The following is a 20,437-nucleotide window of genomic DNA, read 5'->3' as shown; positions in this document are numbered from 1 at the left end:
TGTCGCTTCATACCCCATCTGTAAAATGGGAACAATGGGCAGAATAAGAATATCAAAGTGGGAAGACCCTTGGAAACATCAAGCCCTTCCCCTCTTTTTACATATGGAGAAACCGGCACCCAGAGGAAGGCCGTGGTCTGCTGAAAAGCACGAAGAAGCCTGTTTAGGGGGCAAGAACTAGAACCCAGAGTCTTGGCTCCCAGCCCAGTGTCTTTACACTCTACTCAAATGGTAACCACTCATTTCCCTCACGCTCAGCCTATGACATCCTGGTTCCAGTGGTGCGGGCAGGTGCCGACCATTGGTACACCCACCCCCTCTTGGCCAGGTCTTCGTCTGGACTTAGAGGTGTCTCCCCTGCCCTGACTGCTTTTTCCTTCATCTTCCTAATGATCACCCTAAAAACAATGATAATCATTGAGTAGTATCGTAGTATTACCTGATTTTCATTTCTCCCAGCAGCCTCTGAGGAAGGCAATGTTAGCCCCATTTTATGGACAAAGAATCTTGGGGTCAGAGAGAAGTGACTTACCTAAGGCCGCACAGTCAGTAATTCAGTGAGCCAGGTTCACATCCAGGCCTGTCTGACTGCCTGCCAGGCCTAATGCAGAGCTACCTGACACCCGTAGTCCCGGGAGTGCGTGCATTTATCCAGCCAGCAGCAGCATCTTGGAGTGGCCTGTCCCACCCAGCCCCACTTCACAATACCTTCAAATGTTCCTTTACAGGTGTTCCGAATAAAAGCCATCAAGCTGGGACAGAAACTCCTGCCCGCCTTCAACACTCCCACGGGAATCCCAAAGGGCGTTGTGAACTTCAAAAGGTAGGACGCCATCTTGTTTCCCACCTGCACATCTGTCTGGGTGGGGGGCCTAGGGAGGAGGCTCGGGGGGCAGTTAGAAAGTCAACAGGATTGGGGCCCTTGCAGATCACCTTAGTCAAACCCATTCGTTTTACGTATGTGGAAACTGAGGCACAGGGAGAGGACTGTACCCGTCTCAGGAAGAGCAGCCCTAGCCAGGACTCTCCTGGGCAGGAGTTCGTCACCAAACCTGGTTCTCAGGGTTAAGGCCGTGCAAGGCCTGGTCTTCCCGGGTGGGGAGGGGACAGTTGCCCCTCTGTAGACCTCTCACAGCAGTCTTGACTCACAGCCCACCAGTTTCTCCAGCTGCCCTCCCTCCCAGCCAGGGTGCAGGAGCCAGTGGGCACATCACAGTCTCCACCCATAAGGGGTCCCCGAAGCTGCTAGGCCGACTCAGGAACCCTGATCTCAGGAGGGATGTACCTCTGCTACTGATCCCACACCCAGCCCGCAGAGGTAACCCAGTGCCAGAACCCAAAGGGGGTTCTGTGGACTTGATGCTTGGGCTCCAGCAAGGAAAGCCCCAAGCAAGGCCACATAAGCCAGGAACTGACCATTCCTGGATAAGAACCCAGGGCCTCTGACTCTGGTTTTAATAATATTATTCACTGGAATTTCTCCCTCTATAAAAATTATAAATCCTCTTGGCTGATAGTATGGATTATACCAAAAATTTTGAATAAGACCCAAAAAAGTCATGTGTGGTTCTGCTAGTCAAAGAAGCCGTCAATAATGTTTCTTTCTAGTGGCTCTGTTTTAAAACATCCCTTTTTATTGGCCGCTTCCATCATTTCCCCCTCCTAATCTGTCGATAGTCCCTAGGCGGTACAAATGGTTAATGTACCTGGCTGCTAACCGAAAGATTGAAGGTTCAAGTCCACCCAGAGGTGCCTTGGAAGAAAGTCCTGGTGATCTGCTTCCAAAAAATCAGCCACTGAAAACCCTATGGAGCACAGTCCTGCTCTGACACACATGGGGTCGCCATGAGTCATAGTCAACTTGATGGCAACTGCCAAGAAAGAAAAAAATCTGTCGCTTAATTCTGTATCTGAACTACAGTCTTTCTGGGCCATCACTAAGTCACAGAATTTATGAATGGAAGGGCCTCCATCACACAGCTAGAGAAGGGTGGAGCCAGGGCAGCAACTCATCCAGCTGCAGAGCCTTCGGGGCTCTGCCCTGTTCCTCCCACTGCTTTCCACGCACAGGGGTGAAGTGTAAATGTACCCACTCATTTCCTAGATGGGGCAACTGAGTCCCAGAGAGGAGAGGGATGGGGTCAAAGTCCAGTGAACTAGGGGCTGAGCCAGCTTTAAGATCCATTGAGTAGCATGAAGGTCTTGCTCCTGAAATCCCAAAGGTGCCCCACACCAATTCCCCACTGGCTTGGCTTGCCTTGCCTTATTCTGTCCCCTCCCCCAGTTGCCATCTCTCACTTTCCCTGGCCATCAAAGTGCAGCTCAAGGCCACCTTTTCTGTTACAATCAGAGGTGTGTTTCCCTATTCTGACTTCCCAGGCACTTCACTGGCTTCCTTTATGACCCTGGCCACACTTGTCCCTCACCGGCCTGGGAGCAGAGTCCACATCCAATTCTTTGTTCCTTCGACAAATGGATTCATTGGACACCTACCCTTTACTAGGCACTGTATGAGGGATAAAAGGTTAAAACCAATAACAACAACGACTACTATTCCTACCACTTACTGAGCAATTGCTACATGCCTAGCATTGTGCTAAGGGTTTCTGCACATTACCTCACCAAACACACTCTTCACAACAATCCTTTGAGGGTAGGTATGGAATCCTGGGTGGCGCAAACAGTTAAGTGCTCAACTACGTACCAAAAGGCAGTTCAAACCCACCCGACGGCACCTCGGAAGAAATACCTGATGATCTGCTTCCAAAAGGTCACAACCTCGAAAACCCTATGGAGCACAGTTCTACACTGCACACGTGGGGTAGCCATGAGCTGGAATCAAATCGATGGCAACAGATTTGGTTTTTTGGTTTATTTGTATTATCCCCACTACTCAAAGAGAGACCTAGAGAGATGAAGTACCTTACCCAAGGTCTGCTAGCTAAGAGGTAACAGAGCCAGGAACTGAGCCCATTATTAACTGATGCCAAAGCTGCGCTCTGAGCGCCTACCTGGCTATCTCTTAGAAGTGAACCCTGGTCCCTAGGTGCCCTAGCTGGCCCTGGAGCTGTATGCAGCGGGCCCCTGGGAAACACTGTAGAAGGCACCCCGTCCTCAGGCATCAAAGGAGCCCTCTAGAGCCGTCCCTGAGGCCTCCAAGACCTCAAGCCTGAGAGGCAGGCTGTGATATTCCAGTGCACTGGACTTGGCTGTCCCATCTCTGCAAGTGACCTCTCATCTCAGGACTCTCTAACCAGCAAGAGTTTCAGGCAGAGTTTCCTGGGAGGGGAAGGAGGTCGCTGGAGGGGAGGTAGGCCCTAGGCTCTGGCTGGAGTGCCCGTGGCTCCCTCTGTCCTGAGGAAGTCACACCCTCTATGCCAATCTCAATGGCTTTACCATCCCACCCCACCCACAGGCTTGGTATACCCTGCATCTCCACCCACAGTCCTGCTCTCTCTGGTCCGAAAGCATTCCAGGGTCCTCACATATCTCTCAGGAGGCCAGGGAGGGTCCCTTCAGAGGCAATAGAATCTTGCTCTTGGGACTGCTGGGATCTCCCCTCACATTCCTTTTCCACAAACACTGATCCTGGAGCAAAACAGCCACCTCTCAAGGTAGCTGAGAAACAAGCACACTGTCCTTCTGGCTCCTTCTCCCAGGTCCAGCTTCTGGGCACTCACTGCTCAGGGTCAGGAATGGGACCTTAGCAGGGTGTCCTCCCTCTTTTGTGCCATGGTACTGCCCCCCCCGCCCCCGCCAACTCCCCAAAGCACAAGTTGGCCAGACTTTGCCACCTGCCTCGCCATGTCACTTAGAGCACAGGCTGACCCAACACAGACCCTGGCATTTCTGATTAAGAATGTGTATGTATTTTTAGGCTCTGCATGCTGTCAGTGTGGGTACATAAGTATGTATGTGCATATTTCCTGGCAACACCTCCCTTCGTTTTCTGGGTAAGAGAGGCTGTTGCTAAAAATGCCTCCCTGTTCCACTCAGGAGAATGTCAGGGATGTGTACATTCTGTGTGGCTCTGGTTTTGCCATTTGGAGAGGGCTTGCTGCTGGGAGCTAGACACACCCTGATGTCTCTGCTCCCCGAGAGGAAGGGCTAGAGCTTGGACCCTAGCAGGATGGACAGGTGACCTCCCCTGCCCCAGTGAGAGGAGGTAGTCCCCAAGTGAGTGTGGGCTGCCCCTCCTCCCTGATGGAGAGGGGTATCATGGAGTCTGCACCTGGGAGGCTGAGGGTGGTCCAGGACCTGTGACCCGCAGGAACCACTGGACAATCTGGGAGAGGGACAGGGGTCAGTCCAAGAATCTCTGCAGCTGAATCAGTCTCTGTCGCTCTCATACACAGTCTCACACTCTTACAAAAACATATGCATTCACCTCACCCATTGCTGGTGGGAATGCAAAATGGTACAGTTGCTGTGGAAAACAGTTTGGTGGTTCCTCAAAAAGTTAAACATAGAATTACCATAAGCCAAAAAAAAAAAAAAAACTTGCTGTTGAGTCAATTCCGACTCATGGTGACCCTATAGGACAGAGTAGAACTGCCCCATAGTGTTTCCCAGGAGCGGCTGGTAGATTCGAACTGCCAGCCTTTTGGTTAGCAGCCAGACTCTTAATCACTGTGCCACCAGGGCTCCAGAATTACCATATGACCCAGCAATTCCACTCTGAAAGAACTGAAAGCAGGAACAGAAACAGACACTTAAACACCAGTGTTCATTGCAGCACTATTCATCATAGCCAAAAGGTGGAAACAATCTAAATGTCCGTCAATGGATAAACACAGTATTGTATGTATGTACATTGGAATATTACTCAGCCATAAAGAGAAATGAAATCCTGATACATGCTATGACATGGATGAACCTTGAAAACATTATGTTGAGTGAAATAAGTCAGACATAAAAGGACAAATATCGTATGATCCCACTTACTTGAAATAGGCAAATATATAGAGACCAAAGTTTATTAGTGGTTACAGTGGTGGGAGGGAGGGGAGATGGAGTCATTGCTTAGGGGACAGTGAGTTTCTGTTAATGGTGGTGGAATAATTTGGAAAAGGATTGTGGTGATGGTTGTACAACATGATGAACGTGATCAATGTCATTATATTGTACATGTAAGTATTGTTGAATTGGTAAATGCTTTGTAATATCTATTTTTTACCACCAAAAAATTGATAAAGCAAAAATAATAACCCAGTATATACTCTACTGCCACCCACACAAGCCGTAAACACTCAGGTATACATGCTTGCCTTTATCACACACATTCACGCACAAACAGGCACTTAATATGTTCTCTCACGGATTCTCTTCTTTTCACCCTCACAACCATATGAGGCAGATACGTTGGGGGCCCCATTTTACCAGTGAAGAAATGGAGGCTCAGAGAGGTGAGGTAACTCACCCAAGGTCACGTAGTCAGGAAGTAAAGTTAGAATTAGAATCCAGGTCTCTGTCTCCAAAGTTAACGATTATGTCACACGCATGAACGCACGCAGCATAGACGCTTCAGCCAGTTTGGGGATGGGGCGCGCTGTTGTGGAGGGGAGAAACCACCACCAGGCCCACTTGCAGGCTTAAAAGGCACACAGAGTTGGGAGGCGAGGGCAGCAGCTTTCCATTAACCCATTGGCTCAGCAGGCTTACCAGAGGACCTCGTGGTCTCTGGGACTCTGCCCAGAGCAGATGCACTCGGGGGCAGGTGCCAGCAGGGCACAGTAACAGAACCTAGGATTTGGACTTGGATTCAGCTCTACCACTACTGTCTGTGTAACCTTAGAATAGTGTCTCCCCATCTCTGAGCCTGAGTATCCTCACCTATGAAGGAAGGATCAAGGTATCTACCTCTGAAGTTGGGTTTGAAGGTGAAATAAGATGTCATTGCCGCTGCCTGGCACATATGAGGAATTTAATAACCACAGTAACAAACAGCAGCATAATTTACATGTACATAATTACATAATAATAAGAAGGACAATAATTACAAGCCTAATTTATACCTTACAGTAACTCTCTTAGGTGTGGGCAACATCATTTAACGGATGAGGAAACTGAGGTCTCGGAAAGTTAACCAACTGCCTGAGGTCACACAGCTGGGAGTGGGATGGGAGAGAGGAATGGTGCCACCAAGCCACCTGCCTGCCTCTGCCCAGGGCTGGCTCCGCCTGTCTGCTAGGGCAGGTCCACTACAGAAGCCCACTGAGGAAGGTGGGGACGGGAGAAAGGAAGGAGAGGCCCTGGTGGCAGAGGAAATGAGAACAAAAGACACCTGGGCTGGTGATTGTGGCTTTTTTTTTTTTTTTTTTTTTACCTTAAACTTCCCTCTGAGGGCAGGAAGCATCAATTATTCAGGAAACCCCCTCTGGGTACCTGGGCTCCCACTGAGATCACAGACTGGAGAGAGAAGTTGGCTTGGCCTAGGGAGGAGGGACCAAGAGGGGACAGCTCTCCCTTCCCTCTGGTGAGTGTGAGAGGATCTGGGTGGGAGGACTCCCACAGCCTCTGGGTCCAGCTGACTCTACCTCTACCACACACCAGCACTGTGACCTTGAACAACTCATTTCCCTCCCTGAGCCTCAGTTTCCCCCTTTGCATATTGGGATTAATGATGCTTTACCTTCTGCACTTTAAATGAAGTAATGATGCAGACTGCTTGCCCCCATACCTGGCACATTGTAGCGGCTCAATGAACTTAAGCTATTTTATTTATTATTACCCAGAAGCCATTGTCCTGTCATCCCATCCTTCCCCACCTGCCCTCTGCCCCCAGGTCAGGGAAATTCCCAGGGAAGTAGAGACAGGATGAAGGAGGCAGTGTTTGTCACTAGGTTTGTTGAGGTCACCTGCCCCCAAAGATCTCAAAACCTACCTCCTCCATCTGGTTCAGGAGCTGGGAGACTGATAGGCTTCCCTACTCTCTTGGAAGCCACATCTGGGCCTGAGAGTGGAGTTTAAAGAGGAGAGGGGTAGCCTCAGGGGAGCCCCCAGCCCCACCCCAGAAAAAGCAGTGCCCCTCAGGCAGTAGTGACCTCCCAGACCTGCCCCCCCACCCCCAAGCCTGCCTTCCTAGGTCCTGTCCTTGAGAGACAGAGGGACAGACAGGGGCCAGTGCCTGGGAAGTCAGAACTATCACCAGCTAGGAGGCAGGGGGGCTTCTCAGCAGTCCCCGGGCAGAGCCAGCCCCCTTCCCCTGCCCCACACTAACTGCACCTTGGAGCCCTTACAAATGGGAGGGATCACTCCACCCTGCCCTCTCCCCTCCTTGGTCCCCCTGTTTGCCCTAAACCTCCCACAGGAAAGATACTCACGATACATATGAGGAAACTGAGGCACAAGGAGGTTAAGCAGTTTCCCTTAATCCTCACAAAGGCCCTAGGCATGAAGACTAGGAGACGTTACCCTAACCCCGTTTTACGAAGAGGAAGTGGTTTGCCCAGTCCTTTTGGCCAGCAACCACTTGACCCTGCGCCTTCTGCCTCCAGACCCCGGGGAGATTTTAAGGGAGGAGACCTGGAAAGACAGTGCCCTTGCTTACTGTTATATATTTAAAGGGGAAGCAGGCTAAAAGATAAAATGAAATAAAAGAGAGGCAGGCTGTGCTGTGGTTAGGTCAGGCACTGGCAACAGAGCCACCTTGGGGCCCCAGCTGCTCCACTTATTATCTAACTCAGGCAGGTGACTTACATGTTTTCCTCATCTGTAGAAGGGGCAGGTGTGAGGATTAAATGGGGTCCTGCCCCAACTCTTACTTCTGGAATGCTCCCGGTAAATGGCAGTGTTTGACAGCCTTCTGCAGCCAGGTTCCAGGGCCATAATGGTGATACCTAATGCTTTTGTCCAAGGTGTTCTTGGGAAGCATGTGGTCAACGGGTAGGACACCTCTGCTCCTAGGGCCCCTGCTTCTTTCACCCGTAACCGAGGGCCTCCCCAGGCCACACCAGGGCTGCCAGCCGGCAGGTGTAGGTTCTGCAAAAGTCAAGGCCGGGGCCATTGTTGTGTCCTTGGGCAGCACTGCCGGCTGTGGGGAGAAGGCAAGGGCTAGGCAGGGCCCCGTCCCCGGTGCTGTCGTTTAACCTGCCCCCACGGGGTCCTGAGCCACAGCCCCGTTTACCTCTGTATGCAGAAATAGTGATGGGGAGCAATCGGAGGCCTTCAGCCAGAGCACATCCACAGAGACTTCTGTGGGGTCTTCGTGGCCCTTGATAGCATGACCGATGTAACCTGTAAGTCAAGCATCATTTGTTGCCAGTTCTTGGCCAACAAGGCAGCTCTGCTGCTGCCCTTGTTGAATCCCCAAGTTTGACAGGGACTCCCTGATGGGAGAAGGCGCCCTGGTGGTGAAACAGTTAAGTGCTCAACTGCTTAACTGAAAGGTCTGCTGAAAGGTCTGCGGTTCAAATCCACCAGCTGCTCCACTGGAGAAAGATGTGGCAGTCTGCTTCCATCAAGACTTATAGCCTTGGAAACCCCATAGGGCAGTTCTACTCTGCCCTGTCAGGTCGCTGCAAGTCAGAATCGACTCAATGGCAGTGGTGGCCAGTGGTAAAAACAAAGACCATTGAAAGTCAGGCAGGCCTGGGTTCAAGTGCCTTTCAGCAGGTCACTCCACCTCACCAGCCTCAGTTTCCTCATCAGGAAAATGGGGCTATTAATGCTACTGACCCCACAGGGCGGATTACCTGAGGTTGTGTGACGTAAGCACCTAGTACAGTGCCTGGCACATAGTAAGTGCTCTCCCAGTAAGTTGCTGTTACTCTCAGCGGAGGCAGGCATGAGCCAGGCCAGCAGAGGGTGATGGCGGCTGCTTCTGTCTTTTCAGCGGCTCCAATGGAAGCTGGGGCTGGGCGACGGCAGGGAGCAGCAGCATCCTGGCTGAGTTTGGATCCCTGCATTTGGAGTTCTTACACCTCACCGAGCTCTCTGGCAACCAGGTCTTCGCCGAAAAGGCAAGTCTCCCCCGCTGCTCCTTCCTAAAACAGTGCCCTCTCCTCCCTGCTGCAAGCAGAAGGACGAGCACTCAGCTGGCGGGCGGGGAACCCAGGAGCCGCCCGAGCCACCACTACTGTAGTAAATAGTAATTTGCGGGAGATCTCATTGTACCTGATGCCAGGTGGCCAGGAAGGTGGGCACAGGGAGTAATCAGGATTCTACTGAAGGCAGGGAAGAGGCAGCTCTGCCAGGGAGAAGGTTTTCACTGATAGGTGTCAGCTCGGTGGCAATAACACATGTGTGAAATCCCAAGAAAGGGGAGCAACTGAAGTCTAGGCATCATCTCACATTGGCAGTAATTGGCCACCCGGTGCAAAAAGTCCCCTTTCCAGGGACATTTAACTTTGTCACGTGTGGTCTGCCTGCCTGTTCCTTCCAGATGCCGGTCTAGCTCATGCTGTCGGCAGCCTGGCAGGGAGGCTCCCTCAAAAGTAGATGCAGTCTGCTCCTTCTTGCTGTGACTGATGGGGCTGCCTGCAGCCGTGTTGTCTGAGGCCTCATGGGGTGGTGAGAGGTAGATCCAGGCCACCATCCAATCCTGGCATACACCTGGACCTGGCCCCTCTGTAACCCCTACAGGAGGGGCAGAGCCTCGGCCTCTCAGCCTGTGGCAGTCTCCACTGTCCAGAAGTGTCTCCTTAGGCCTACCCCTAAGCCAAAGAAGGGACAGATGGTTGCATATTGACCCTCAGAGTGGCACTCAGGCTCCATCAACAGCTGTCCCTTCCCGAGTCCTGCTGAGGCCAGAGGGAGCCCTAACCTCCAGAGCCCTGCAGGAAGAACCTTTTCTAGGCCCCACTTCCAAAGCCCTCCCACCTGCCCCAGAATGTTAGCCTCTTAGAATGGGAAGGGAGCTGGGAGATCATAGGTTCCCACCTCTGTCCATTGGTTCCCAGTATCCATCAAGCCACAAAGCATCATCTGGCATACCTGTTAAAAAGATCTCTGGGCCCAGGAATTCCCAGACCTGGGAGTCTGCATTTTTAATTAGCATCCAAGTGCTTTTTGACTCGCAGTTTGAGACTAATGCTTACCCAGTGTAGGAATCCACCCAAGTTTTCTTTCTAGATTACTCCCTCTGACATGAAGCTCACTCCCACCCTCAAATAGTCCATCATACTATCAGGCTTTCGTTCCTTCAGAAATCTTTTCCTTCCTTCAGAAGTCTTTTCCTTATATTGAGGGGACTCTGCCTCCCTGCAACGCCCTACCTTGAAACCTCGTGGAATACATTTAATTCTTGCTCCCAGTGTGTCTTATTTTCTGATCCCTTTCCCCACTTCAAAGCCCCTGCCTTCCCATCCCCCACCCTCCCAACTTCCATTGCTCTTGAGCCAAACTCCTCTGGGAAGATTCTGACCAGCTCAGAATGGAATGGGGTGAGGAACTCACTCTAGTCCCTGGTTGATCTGGAAATAATAGTGACCACTGCCTGTACACCTACTGTGTGCTGGGCGCCTTATATCTCTAAATGCTCCCAACAGCCCTATGAGGTGGGTCTTCCTGTTGCCCCCATTTTATAGAGGCAACGGAGAAGCACAGAGGCTAAATAACTTGCCCTGGGTCATCCAGCTGGTAAAGTGCTAAAGTCAGGAGTCAAGTCGAGGGCTTGTTGGCTCTGAAGCCTCTGCCTTCCAGACCAGATGAGTGCAGAGGGCTTCAGGCTTGCTAACGAAAGGTTTCTCGAGAGTCCATCCACCTCTCTGTCTCTCATTCTCTCTCTCTCTCCATTTACATTCTCCAGCTATTTTCATCCCCCAATCATGCTTCCCTCAGAGGCGATTATTGGCAGTCAACAAATTGGCCCAAATTCTAGAAGCTCCCACACCCTCCTGGGGAGCTCATTTAGCCTGCTTCACTGCTCATCAACAGGACATTCAAGAATAACTCAGGTACAAACACATTCCTGTCCCCCATAATGGACTCTGTTAACATGAATGGATATGAAATCTGATGTGGCAAAGCAAAGTGCTATCTGGAAAGATAGGGCTGACAGCTAAAAGGCTGCCTCCCCTGCTCCTTGCCTTGTAGATAAATCTGTTAGCATGATACAGTACCAGCCCAGGGACCTCTCTCTCCCTGGTGAATTCTGTACTGGGTAGGATTTAATGTACCACCAGAGAACAGATGCCTATGGATAAAGCCTATGGAATGGGCTTCCTGTCCTTCAGTGCCCCAAAGGTTGCAAATCCAGCCTCTTCTTGCTTTGGCCAGGGCAGCCTCTGGCCACCTCCCTGATTTGTATTGGGCCGGGGCAGCTCCAGGTGGTGCAGGGGACGCAGTCAATGTGGTAAGACAGACCTGACTCACATCCTGGCTCTGCTGCTTGTCAACCGAGTGACTGTGGGCATCACCGAACCTGAGATTTGGGTTTCTCATCTGAGATGATAGCGCCTTATAGGTTGTAATGAGGCTTGGAGATAATGTGTATAAAGGGTCTGCCTCAGAGGACTGTGTGATAAATGTTAATAGCTATTGTTGTCATTGTTATCATCAGTATTATTAAGACCTGAAATGCCTGTTCAGGCACAAGGGTGTTCAGGACCCCAGGCCTTTCCTCAAAATGGTTCTTACGGTGTCAGATAAAATGACATATTACTAGTCAGCAGTTAGAACCCACCAGTGGCTCCACAGGAGAAAAGACCTGATGATCTGCTCTCATAAAGGTTACAGCCTAGGAAACCCTATGAGGCAGTTCTACTCAGTCATAAGAGGGTCACTATGAGTCAGAATCAACTCAATGGCACGTAACAACAAAGTTGAACCATGTGAAATTGCCAATACAGTTGGCCCCCGGTATCCATGGGTTCCACATCCGCAGATTCAACCAATTGCGGATTCAACCAACCATGGATCAAATACATTTGGAAAAAGGAGAAAATACATTTCCAAAAAGCAAAACTTGAATTTGCTGTGCACTGAGCACTACGCTGGATGCACTCCGGTGACGCGATGTGTAGACATTCCCTGCTGTAGCCTCCTGCCATTTCACAGATCCTCAGTCTTACTCCAGCACTCATTGTTGGAGCATTGTTCACCTCTCGTCTTGTCATTATTCCCTAAACAATACAGTATAACAACTACTAACTTAGCATTTACATCATATTAGGTATTATGAGTAATCTAGAGATGATTTAAAGTATACGGGAGGATTGCGTAGGTTATATGCAAATACTACGCAATTTTGTATAAGAGACTTGAGCATCTGCAGATTTTGGTATCCCAGGGGGTCCTGGAACCAGTCCCCTGTGGATACCAAGGGAGAATTTTATTTGACCATTTGGGGCCTATTTTAAAAAGGCAATTTTATCTTAACACTTACAAATGAGCTACTGTCACTTATATGAAACCTCCCCTCAAAAAAAGGAGTCATCCCCCAAAGTGATATGCAATAAGGAAGAGGTGAGGTGAGGGGGATGGTGGTGGGCCTGATGGACAGTGGGCCTGGGTGGAGATTGGTAGGTCCTACACAGCACAGTGGAGAGGTGCCGGGTCAGGCCTTACCAATGCCGCGTCCTGCACATGGGCACCAGGGCAAGGCTGTCTCACCGCCTCCAGGCAGAGAGAGCCTGCTGCTCATTCTTGCCTGGTAAGAAATGATTTCCTCTGAGTCCAAACCAGCTGTCCTCGGTGGCTGGGACTCGGTCAGTGAAGGTGTACCTGGTGTCCCTCTCTTGGCAGGTCAGGAACATCCGAAAGGTCCTCCGGAAGATTGATAAGCCTTTTGGCCTCTACCCCAACTTCATCAGCCCAGTGAGTGGGAACTGGGTGCAACGTGAGTATAAATGTGCTGCCCCTCACTGTCTTGGCGCCTGCACAGGCTGTGTCCACCCAATGCCTGCTGATGCGCCCCTGGCCCGGTGTCAGTGCATTTATCAGAGGCACATTCCAGTGAGATATTTACTCCATGCTGCTGGATACCACCTGTCTTCTAAGGATCTTGGGGTTTTTAATGGTTGTGATCACTTCCTGTTGTGGCTGATGCAATGGCTACCATTTATTAATAAACCCCACCCCGTGCATCCTCCCACACAAGCTGCCTCCTGCCTTCCGTCGATACTAAGCTTTCAATCCTTGTGGTGCCCACTGAAGCCACCTTCATTATCTCCCAAACCTTTGGGAATATTCCAGAATAGAGTTGTCTACTCCAGAAATGGCTCCAAGAGAGACCATGCAACCTCTCCCAGCCATTTTGTTCTGGTTCCCCCATGCCCAGCCTTAATTTAAAAAATAAATAAATAAGTAAGGGTTTAACTGGTGTCTCAGTGGTTAACAGCTCAGCTGCTAACCAAAAGGTCAGCAGTTTGAATCCACCAGCTGCTCCTTGGAAACCCTATGGGGCAGTTCTACTGTCCTATAGGGTTGCTATAAGTCAGAATGGACTTGACAGCAATGAATTTTTTGTTTTTGTTTTTTTGGGTGTCTGTAAAAATGGCTTGAGGACAGTGCTGACCCCCTCTAGCTTCACAAGGGGAAAGGAGAATCAAGATCAACAGCCCAAGGCTGATTCCCATGAGGCAGAGGTCAGACATGACTCCTCCTTCTACTATCTTTACTAATTCTGACACCAACCATCCCTCACACAGCACTCTCTACTTCTCTGCTGAGTTTGATAATTTATTGCAGTGGCCACACAGAACTCACAGACCATACTCACGATTATGGGGTTTATTAGGGAAGTAGCAATTACAATTCAGGCTCAAGAACACTCAAGATACAGTTCTTCTATCAGGACAGCCTCTCCCCAGCTGTGCTTGCAGGCACACCTCTCCCTGGCCCTCAGTCTCTACCCAAAGGCACTCAGCTTTCTCTTTTCGTGGGCCGGGAAGCTCACCACGCTGTCTCCTGCTGCCGAGTCTCTCCTGCTGGTCTCTCCTTCCTTGGTAGAGGTGGACTTCTCCCCTCTACTCTGGAATTGGCTCTCTTTTAAGGCAAAACTGACCAGTCCTCTTGTAGACTACAGTTACCCTATCACACAATCAACTGGGTGGGAGTTACAAGACCATGGCTAGAAAGGCCACACACAAAAGTAATTAATCACACCACAGTATCTTAAGCTGTTCTCTTAAACAGTTAACACATTCAGCTGCTAACGGAAAGGTTGGAGGTTCAGAGGCACCTTGGAAGAATCTACTTTGGAAAAATTAGCCATTGCAAACTCTCTGGAGCACCGTTCTACTCTGACACACATGGGGTCACCATGAGTCTGAATAGACTCAATGGTAACTGGTTTTCATCTTAAACCTACAAGAGTCAGCCCCAGAACTTCCTGTTGCTCTCTGTTCAGAGGCTTGTTTCTCAACCAGGTCACTCATCTTTGGAGCATCATTGACTAGCCCCAGCCCCACCGCTGAAACAGAATCGGGGTATGGGGGTGCTCAGCCATAAGAGCACTAGAAAGTCTCCCAGGTTCCCTGGATCGGTGCCCCTGTTGAGAAGCCTGGCTCCAGGAGAAGTAGGTAGCAGCTCTAGCCTCGACCTCCTAACAAAGCCCTCATCATGTGGTCATGGTCAGCGGGATTGGTGGTGGCAAACTCCATGGGCCCTGACTCTAGGGACCTCCCAAAACCTCTCCAGAGCCCCCACCACCTCCACTGCCTCTGCCCAAAGAAAGACCTCTCTCCCTTTCCCCTACCTCCAGTTCCAGGAGTTGTGGCAGAAGCAAGGGCTCACTTTATGTCTTTCAGCCTTGATTTCCTCTCCTGCAAAATGAGAATAACAGTGCTTGTATTTCACGGCTCAAGAGGCTACCTGGCTATTGGGTGCCACAGAGGCAAATGGCAAGGATGCGGTGCCAGTAGTCCTGTGGCTGAGCTGAGAGGCCCAGGAGGCCGCCCTGACCCAGAGGGTTCGGAAACAAGCCTGCTCTGTTTTGCCCCAGGCTTCACTACACAGAGCTGGGGCCCGAGGGACTCCTGAACCAGAGTGGAGATTATCATCGTTGGTTTGCTGCATCCGGCCTGCGTGGTCCTCAACAGATGGTGCATGATGATCAGAGTGTCTGTGATATGTGAGGCTCCGGGGGGGAGCCAGGTTCTTAGGCAGGGGCAGGGGCTCCTGCTGTTCTGATGTCTTTCATTTGTGTGTGCATTCTTGTGATCACCAACGGGCTGTGAGTGTGTGTGGAGCACAGACATATGCAGAGCCCTGAGACAGGTCTGGGGTGCGGGGGCTGACCCACCTGGACAGGAATCCCTGGGTTTCCAGTCAAACACAGATCCCACAGACCCTCCCCAGACCCTCTGAGTCACAGTCTTTCATTTTTAGCAAACTCTCCTAGTGATGCTGATACTGGATTCTGAAATTCAAGAGTATAGGTGTTGGGACCCGGGAGGGCCACCTCAGCGTCCCATCAGAGCTGCAGCCCACGACTTCTTTGGGACTCTCGAAAACAGCACATAATGTTTTGCACGCTTGTTCCCCTCGAAGGGAAGCTAGGAGGATCCAAGGCCATTTTTGCTGAGCCTGGCTGCTGTCACTGGGCTGTGCAGATAGGCCTGTGTTCCCAGAGCTGACAGTGGGGCCGGCATCATACTCTCGAGTTAAAAATGTGTGCAGCTTTCAGTTCACAAAACACAGTACATGACTGTTAGTGCCCAGACCACCCTGTGAGGTGGGGGTGTGAGTCCCACCTTTTAGGTAAAGAATTGAGACTCCCAGTAGCTTGTACAGGGTGACACAGAAAGTAAGGGGTGGAGCCAGGACATAATCCTGGATCTCCGATGCCAGACTGTCCACCCCTCCACTAGATCTCATGGCACGACTAAGTGCTAGGCTTGTACAAAGGCCACGTAAGACCTTGTTTATGCCCCAGTGCAGCTGTGATCATGTGGTTGGGGAGTCAGGGTACCAATAATAAAATCATAATAATGGTTAGCATTTATTGAAGCCTCACTGTGTGCCAAGGACCGTACTAAGCACTTTACTTGTGAAAGGGATTTATATGAGGTCATCTAATCCTCACAACAACCCTCTGAGGTAGGTACTGTTATCTCCAGTGTTCAGATGAAGCCAGGGACAGATTACCCAATAAGCAAGGTACACACAGGTGTACTTAATGCTTATTTACTAATCTGTAGTGCACAATTTCACCTGTTTCTCACCACGTCAAAAAAAAATGTGGTGAAACCCATGTGAAACTTTGCACTACAGATTAGTAAATAAACACAAGTAAGCCTGTGCATACCTTGGTTAATGTAAGCCCATGTATACCTTGCTCACTGGTTAATCTGCCCCTGGATGAAGCAATTTAGAAACAGAGAGGTTGAGATTCTTAATCAAGGTTTCACAGGTAGAGAGTGGTGCTGGTATTTAAACCCTGGTGTGCTTGCTCTGGAATCTCTGGGCAGTGCATATGGTTAACAAGCTTGGCTGCTAACGAAAAGGTTGGCGGTTCAAGTCCACCCAGAGGTGCCTCAGAAGAAAGCCCTAGCAACTTACTTCTGGAAAATCAGCCACTAAAAACCTTATGGAGCACAAGTTCTACTCGGACACACATTGGGTCCTCATGAGTCAGAATCAACTCGACAGCGACTGGTTTATTGGTGCTTGCTCTAAATTTCAAGCTCTTAACCTTACGGTGCACAGAGAAACAAAGCAGCTATACCTCATGGAACAGCCCAGAAGCCATTGAGAGCCCTGTGATCACCGGGGTGGGATCCAGAAGGCAAGCGAGTGGAGAAAAGTGGGGTGGGGCACTCCAGGTAGGAGATAGCCCTGGAGAAGGAACTTGACACCCTCAGGGTACGCACCTGAGCCCTCTGGCGGGCAAGCCCACCAACACAGGCCTGACCAGTTAAAGAAGGGGCAACCACATCAGCACCTGAGAGAAGGCAGCGCGGAGTGGGCTTCCCCCCGCGAGCGATGTCTCCTTAGATCAGGGCCCTGGTCGGTTTTGTGCCCTGCTGTATCCTCAGATCCAAATAGTACCCAGCATGCAATCAGTATCTGTTGAGTTAATCAATTTATTAATCAGTGTAGTGGAAACCCAAGCCATAATCCTGGTTCTGCCACTAACTGGCCAAGCCACTTAAACTCTCCAAGACTCAGTTTCTGTACCTGGAAAATGGGAGTAATGATACTCTTCTACCTCAGCTCCAAATGGTGGAAAGGCCCTAAGCAGTGGTGGGTGTGGTCCAGATGTCAGATATTATTTGAAGAAGCGTGCAAAGGGGAAGAAACCCCTCCAGAATGTTCCTGACTGTCTCACTATGTATATCTGGAAAAGAGGTGATGTGGGGAGGGCATGTGGCCTCCATGTCTCTGGAAAGCCACTGGGAGAAGAGAGTGAGGTGTGTTCTTTGGCACCGCGGAGAGGGCCTGTGAGTGATGGTCAGAAGCCGCAGGAAACAGACTGCAGTTCAGTCTTCCAAAGGTGGTATGGGCCGTCCCAACAGGGAAGGAGCGCTCCCCCACTGTAGGTAAGCAAGCAGGGCCTGGAGGACAGCGGCCGGCAGAGGTGCTGTGGAGGAGCAGCAGAGGCCTATCCTTCCCAACCCCAAACATCTAGCATCTTGTAGGCCTGGGAGGCCCAGAAAATCCGACCCAGGAATTTTCCTCAGTGGTGACCTCGTTCCCAAGTGTCCTCTTGCAAAAGCCACTTATAGAAGTACAGAGTATTTTTAACCAAAACACATTGCCAAATCCAGAAATTTGGGAGGAAAATGAAGGTTTGAATTACAGATTATGGCCATGGGAGAAGACAGTTCAGTAACTGTTACTGCTTTTAATTGCAAGACCAGACTGGGTAAAGAGAGAAACTACTTTGCTGGCCTTAGCTGCTTGAGGACAATGCAGTAAGACCCATAAAAAGAAGTGACAGGGGTGTGGCTTCCCAGCCTAAACAGTTACCTTGGCAAATTAGAGGGGAACCCCTGCTGGGAAGCATCATTTTCTTTTCATTTCAGGCTGTGCCAGGGGATGCGGGTCTGGGCAAAGTAGGTCACATATGGAAATTGGCTTCATATTAATAAAATATGAATCCGTGGCCTGCTAAAGAGCAGTGGGGAGGTGATAAGCCCCTGCTCATCTGGGTGCCTGTCTTCCTCTTCCGTGGCTTTGGTACCCGGGGTCATTTCAGGGCATCTGTGCGTTTTGTATGTGGGGTTTTGTTTTGTTTTGATGCATGTATATTTTTTCAGCAGATGATAACTTTACCACCTTCCATAAACTAAGTGTGTTCCCATTTTTTTTCTCTCCTTGAGTCCTCAGCACAAGTCTGTAGACAGGACAGGCAAAGACTGTTTTAACCCATTTGCAGCCACAGAAATTGCAGCTTAGAGAGGTGAAGGGAGAAAGGGGCTGTCTCCTCGGTGTCCAGGCCTCTGGTCTTGCCTGCTGCCCACTCCTCCTTGAACCTGAGCTGAGCTAAGACCCTCCCTGCCGCCAGGATAAACCCACCAGGCTCGTATGTCACCCAGGCACAGACGAGACCAACCCTAGCAGAACCACTTAGAGCTGAGAGAGTAGTCAAGGAGGGTCACCAGCCCCTCCAGGTGGCCTCTGGAGTAATTTGTCCTCCTGTCCATGGCCTGAATGCACACTTTTTTTCAATGAAAGGGAAGTGGCAAGTCCAGATTCTCCCTGGCGGCCAGAGATATGTGAGGTACCTGTCAGCTCCAGCCTGCAGCTTCCTCCAGCTTCATGCTGCCTTCCTGCCAGCCAGTTCCCAGGCTTGTAGCTCAGCCTCCTGCTGCCAAGTGTGATGAGAGGGTGGACAAGGTCAGGAACCAGCAAAACCCGTCTCTACTCTGAGGCTCATAGACACCAACTGGTGCTCCCCTTCTTACACTTTACAGATCAGGAGACTGGGGCCCAGAGGGGACAACAGCTTGCCCAGAGCTATTGACAGATCCACGTCTTCTAATTCCCACTGCTGTGTGTGCCCCCCACACACTACACACACTAGAATTTACACCTGTGAATGACGGTTGTCCTCTTCAGTCAAGTCCCCCTGGGAGGCCATATGCATTTCCCAAAGAGGTGGCATGTCGCAAACATCCACGGGTCTCCTGGCTCCCCTCTCCTGCACACCCTTGCCAGATGAAGCCCTCGACCATGTCACACACACCTTCTGTGGTCACATGATGAAGTCCAAATTCCTTGGCTTAGCATTCGAGGCCCACCTGTCTTAGTTTCTTGGTGCTACTATAACAGAAATACTACAAGTGCATGGCTTTAAAGAACAGAAATTTATTTTCTCACAGTTTAGGAGGCTAGAAGTCCCAATTCAGGGCTGGCTCTAGAGGAAGGTTCTCTCTTGGCTCTGGGGGAAGGTCCTTGTCTCAGCTTCTGTAACCCCAACTTTCATCGGGTTCTTGGCAATCTTCACATGGCATCTGTCTTCCACCAGTTCGTGCTCCCCCCAGCCCCGCCCCCGTGTCTCTGCTGCTCTTTTTATAACTCATAAGTGATCAGGTTTAGGACATACCCTACACTGATATCACCTCATTAACATAACAAAGAAAACCCTATTCTCAAATGGGATTACATCCACAGGTGTAAGGGTTAGGATTCCAACATATTTGGTCGGGTTGGAGGGGGACACAATTCAATCCAAACACTACCTTCCATTCATTCGTTCAGTACTTACTGGGCATCCTCTGTGTGCTGGCCATAGAGGTGCTGGACATGGAGGGGGAATCATGCACAGCCCCTCCCTGCAAGGAGCCTGGTCTAGCGGGGGAAGCAGACCCCCACATGGATACTCAGAGCACAGCATCCAGAGCCTCGCTCACAGCAGTGTTGAGAAGCGCTGGGCCACTGTTTGTGTGCCACACTTTACTGAATCCTCACGGTAACCCGATGGGGAGGGACTGTGAACAGGGCTTTGAGAACACTGAGGGTGTGTAACCTAGACCCAGGATGAGGAAAGCCTCTCCGAGGAGGGGTGCTCTGAGTGGGTCAAGTGTCAGCTGTGTGAGGAGGGGTCAGTGTTGCAGGCAGAGGGGTCAGCACAGGCAGACCACAGAGGTGAGAAGTAGCATGGTGAGTGGGGGAGCCAGGAGTGTCTGGGATGGCTGGAGAATAAAGTGAGAGAGGCAGGGTGAGAGATGAGTCTAGACAGGACAGTGGCCTTAGCTGCCGTGCCTATGAGCCAGGGCCCCTTGTGGGCAGGGAGGACTGTCGAAGGGCTTTAAGTAGAGGCTGACCCAGTATGACCTTCAGCCACCTCTCCCCCCGCCACCCCCTGCACAGGCCTCCTGCTCCAGCCGTGCACATGCGATCCACTGACCAGGCCGTGGACATATTTGCCCCTCTGCACTTGCCCACCTGGGGATGGGGATGGAGGGAACACTGTGCGGAAACACACTTCTTTACTCAACACTGTTGGAAAGCAGCCAGCACAGTGCCTGGCAAATGGCAGACCCTCTCTCTGTGCTGGTCCTCCTTTTTTCTCTCTTCACCTTCACAAAGTCCAGCTGTCAGCTCCCCC

The 20,437-nt window shown here is 50.7% G+C and overlaps 2 protein-coding genes across 2 annotated transcripts in view; both read left to right on the top strand.

The window, feature by feature from the left end:
- The window catches only part of MAN1C1 (mannosidase alpha class 1C member 1), a 168,575-nt gene that overhangs the window by 134,327 nt on the left and 13,811 nt on the right, over positions 1 to 20,437 (top strand). Inside the window, exons 5-7 of the mRNA XM_004377098.2 lie at positions 729 to 823; positions 8,834 to 8,960; positions 12,685 to 12,778. Coding sequence (XP_004377155.1) covers positions 729 to 823; positions 8,834 to 8,960; positions 12,685 to 12,778 — 316 coding nt within the window. The remainder of the gene's footprint in view (positions 1 to 728; positions 824 to 8,833; positions 8,961 to 12,684; positions 12,779 to 20,437) is intronic.
- Positions 12,705 to 20,437, top strand: part of SELENON (selenoprotein N) — a 55,278-nt gene continuing 47,545 nt past the window's right edge. Inside the window, exon 1 of the mRNA XM_023732093.1 lies at positions 12,705 to 12,778. The gene's annotated coding sequence lies outside the window, so the exon portion shown is untranslated. The remainder of the gene's footprint in view (positions 12,779 to 20,437) is intronic.

Source organism: Trichechus manatus, unplaced genomic scaffold (genome assembly GCF_000243295.1).
Source record: "Trichechus manatus latirostris isolate Lorelei unplaced genomic scaffold, TriManLat1.0 scaffold00048, whole genome shotgun sequence".
In the NCBI taxonomy this organism is placed as follows: Eukaryota; Metazoa; Chordata; class Mammalia; order Sirenia; family Trichechidae; genus Trichechus; species Trichechus manatus.
The sequence above is the reverse complement of the archived record's forward strand: the minus strand, read 5'-3'. Positions and strand labels throughout refer to the sequence as shown.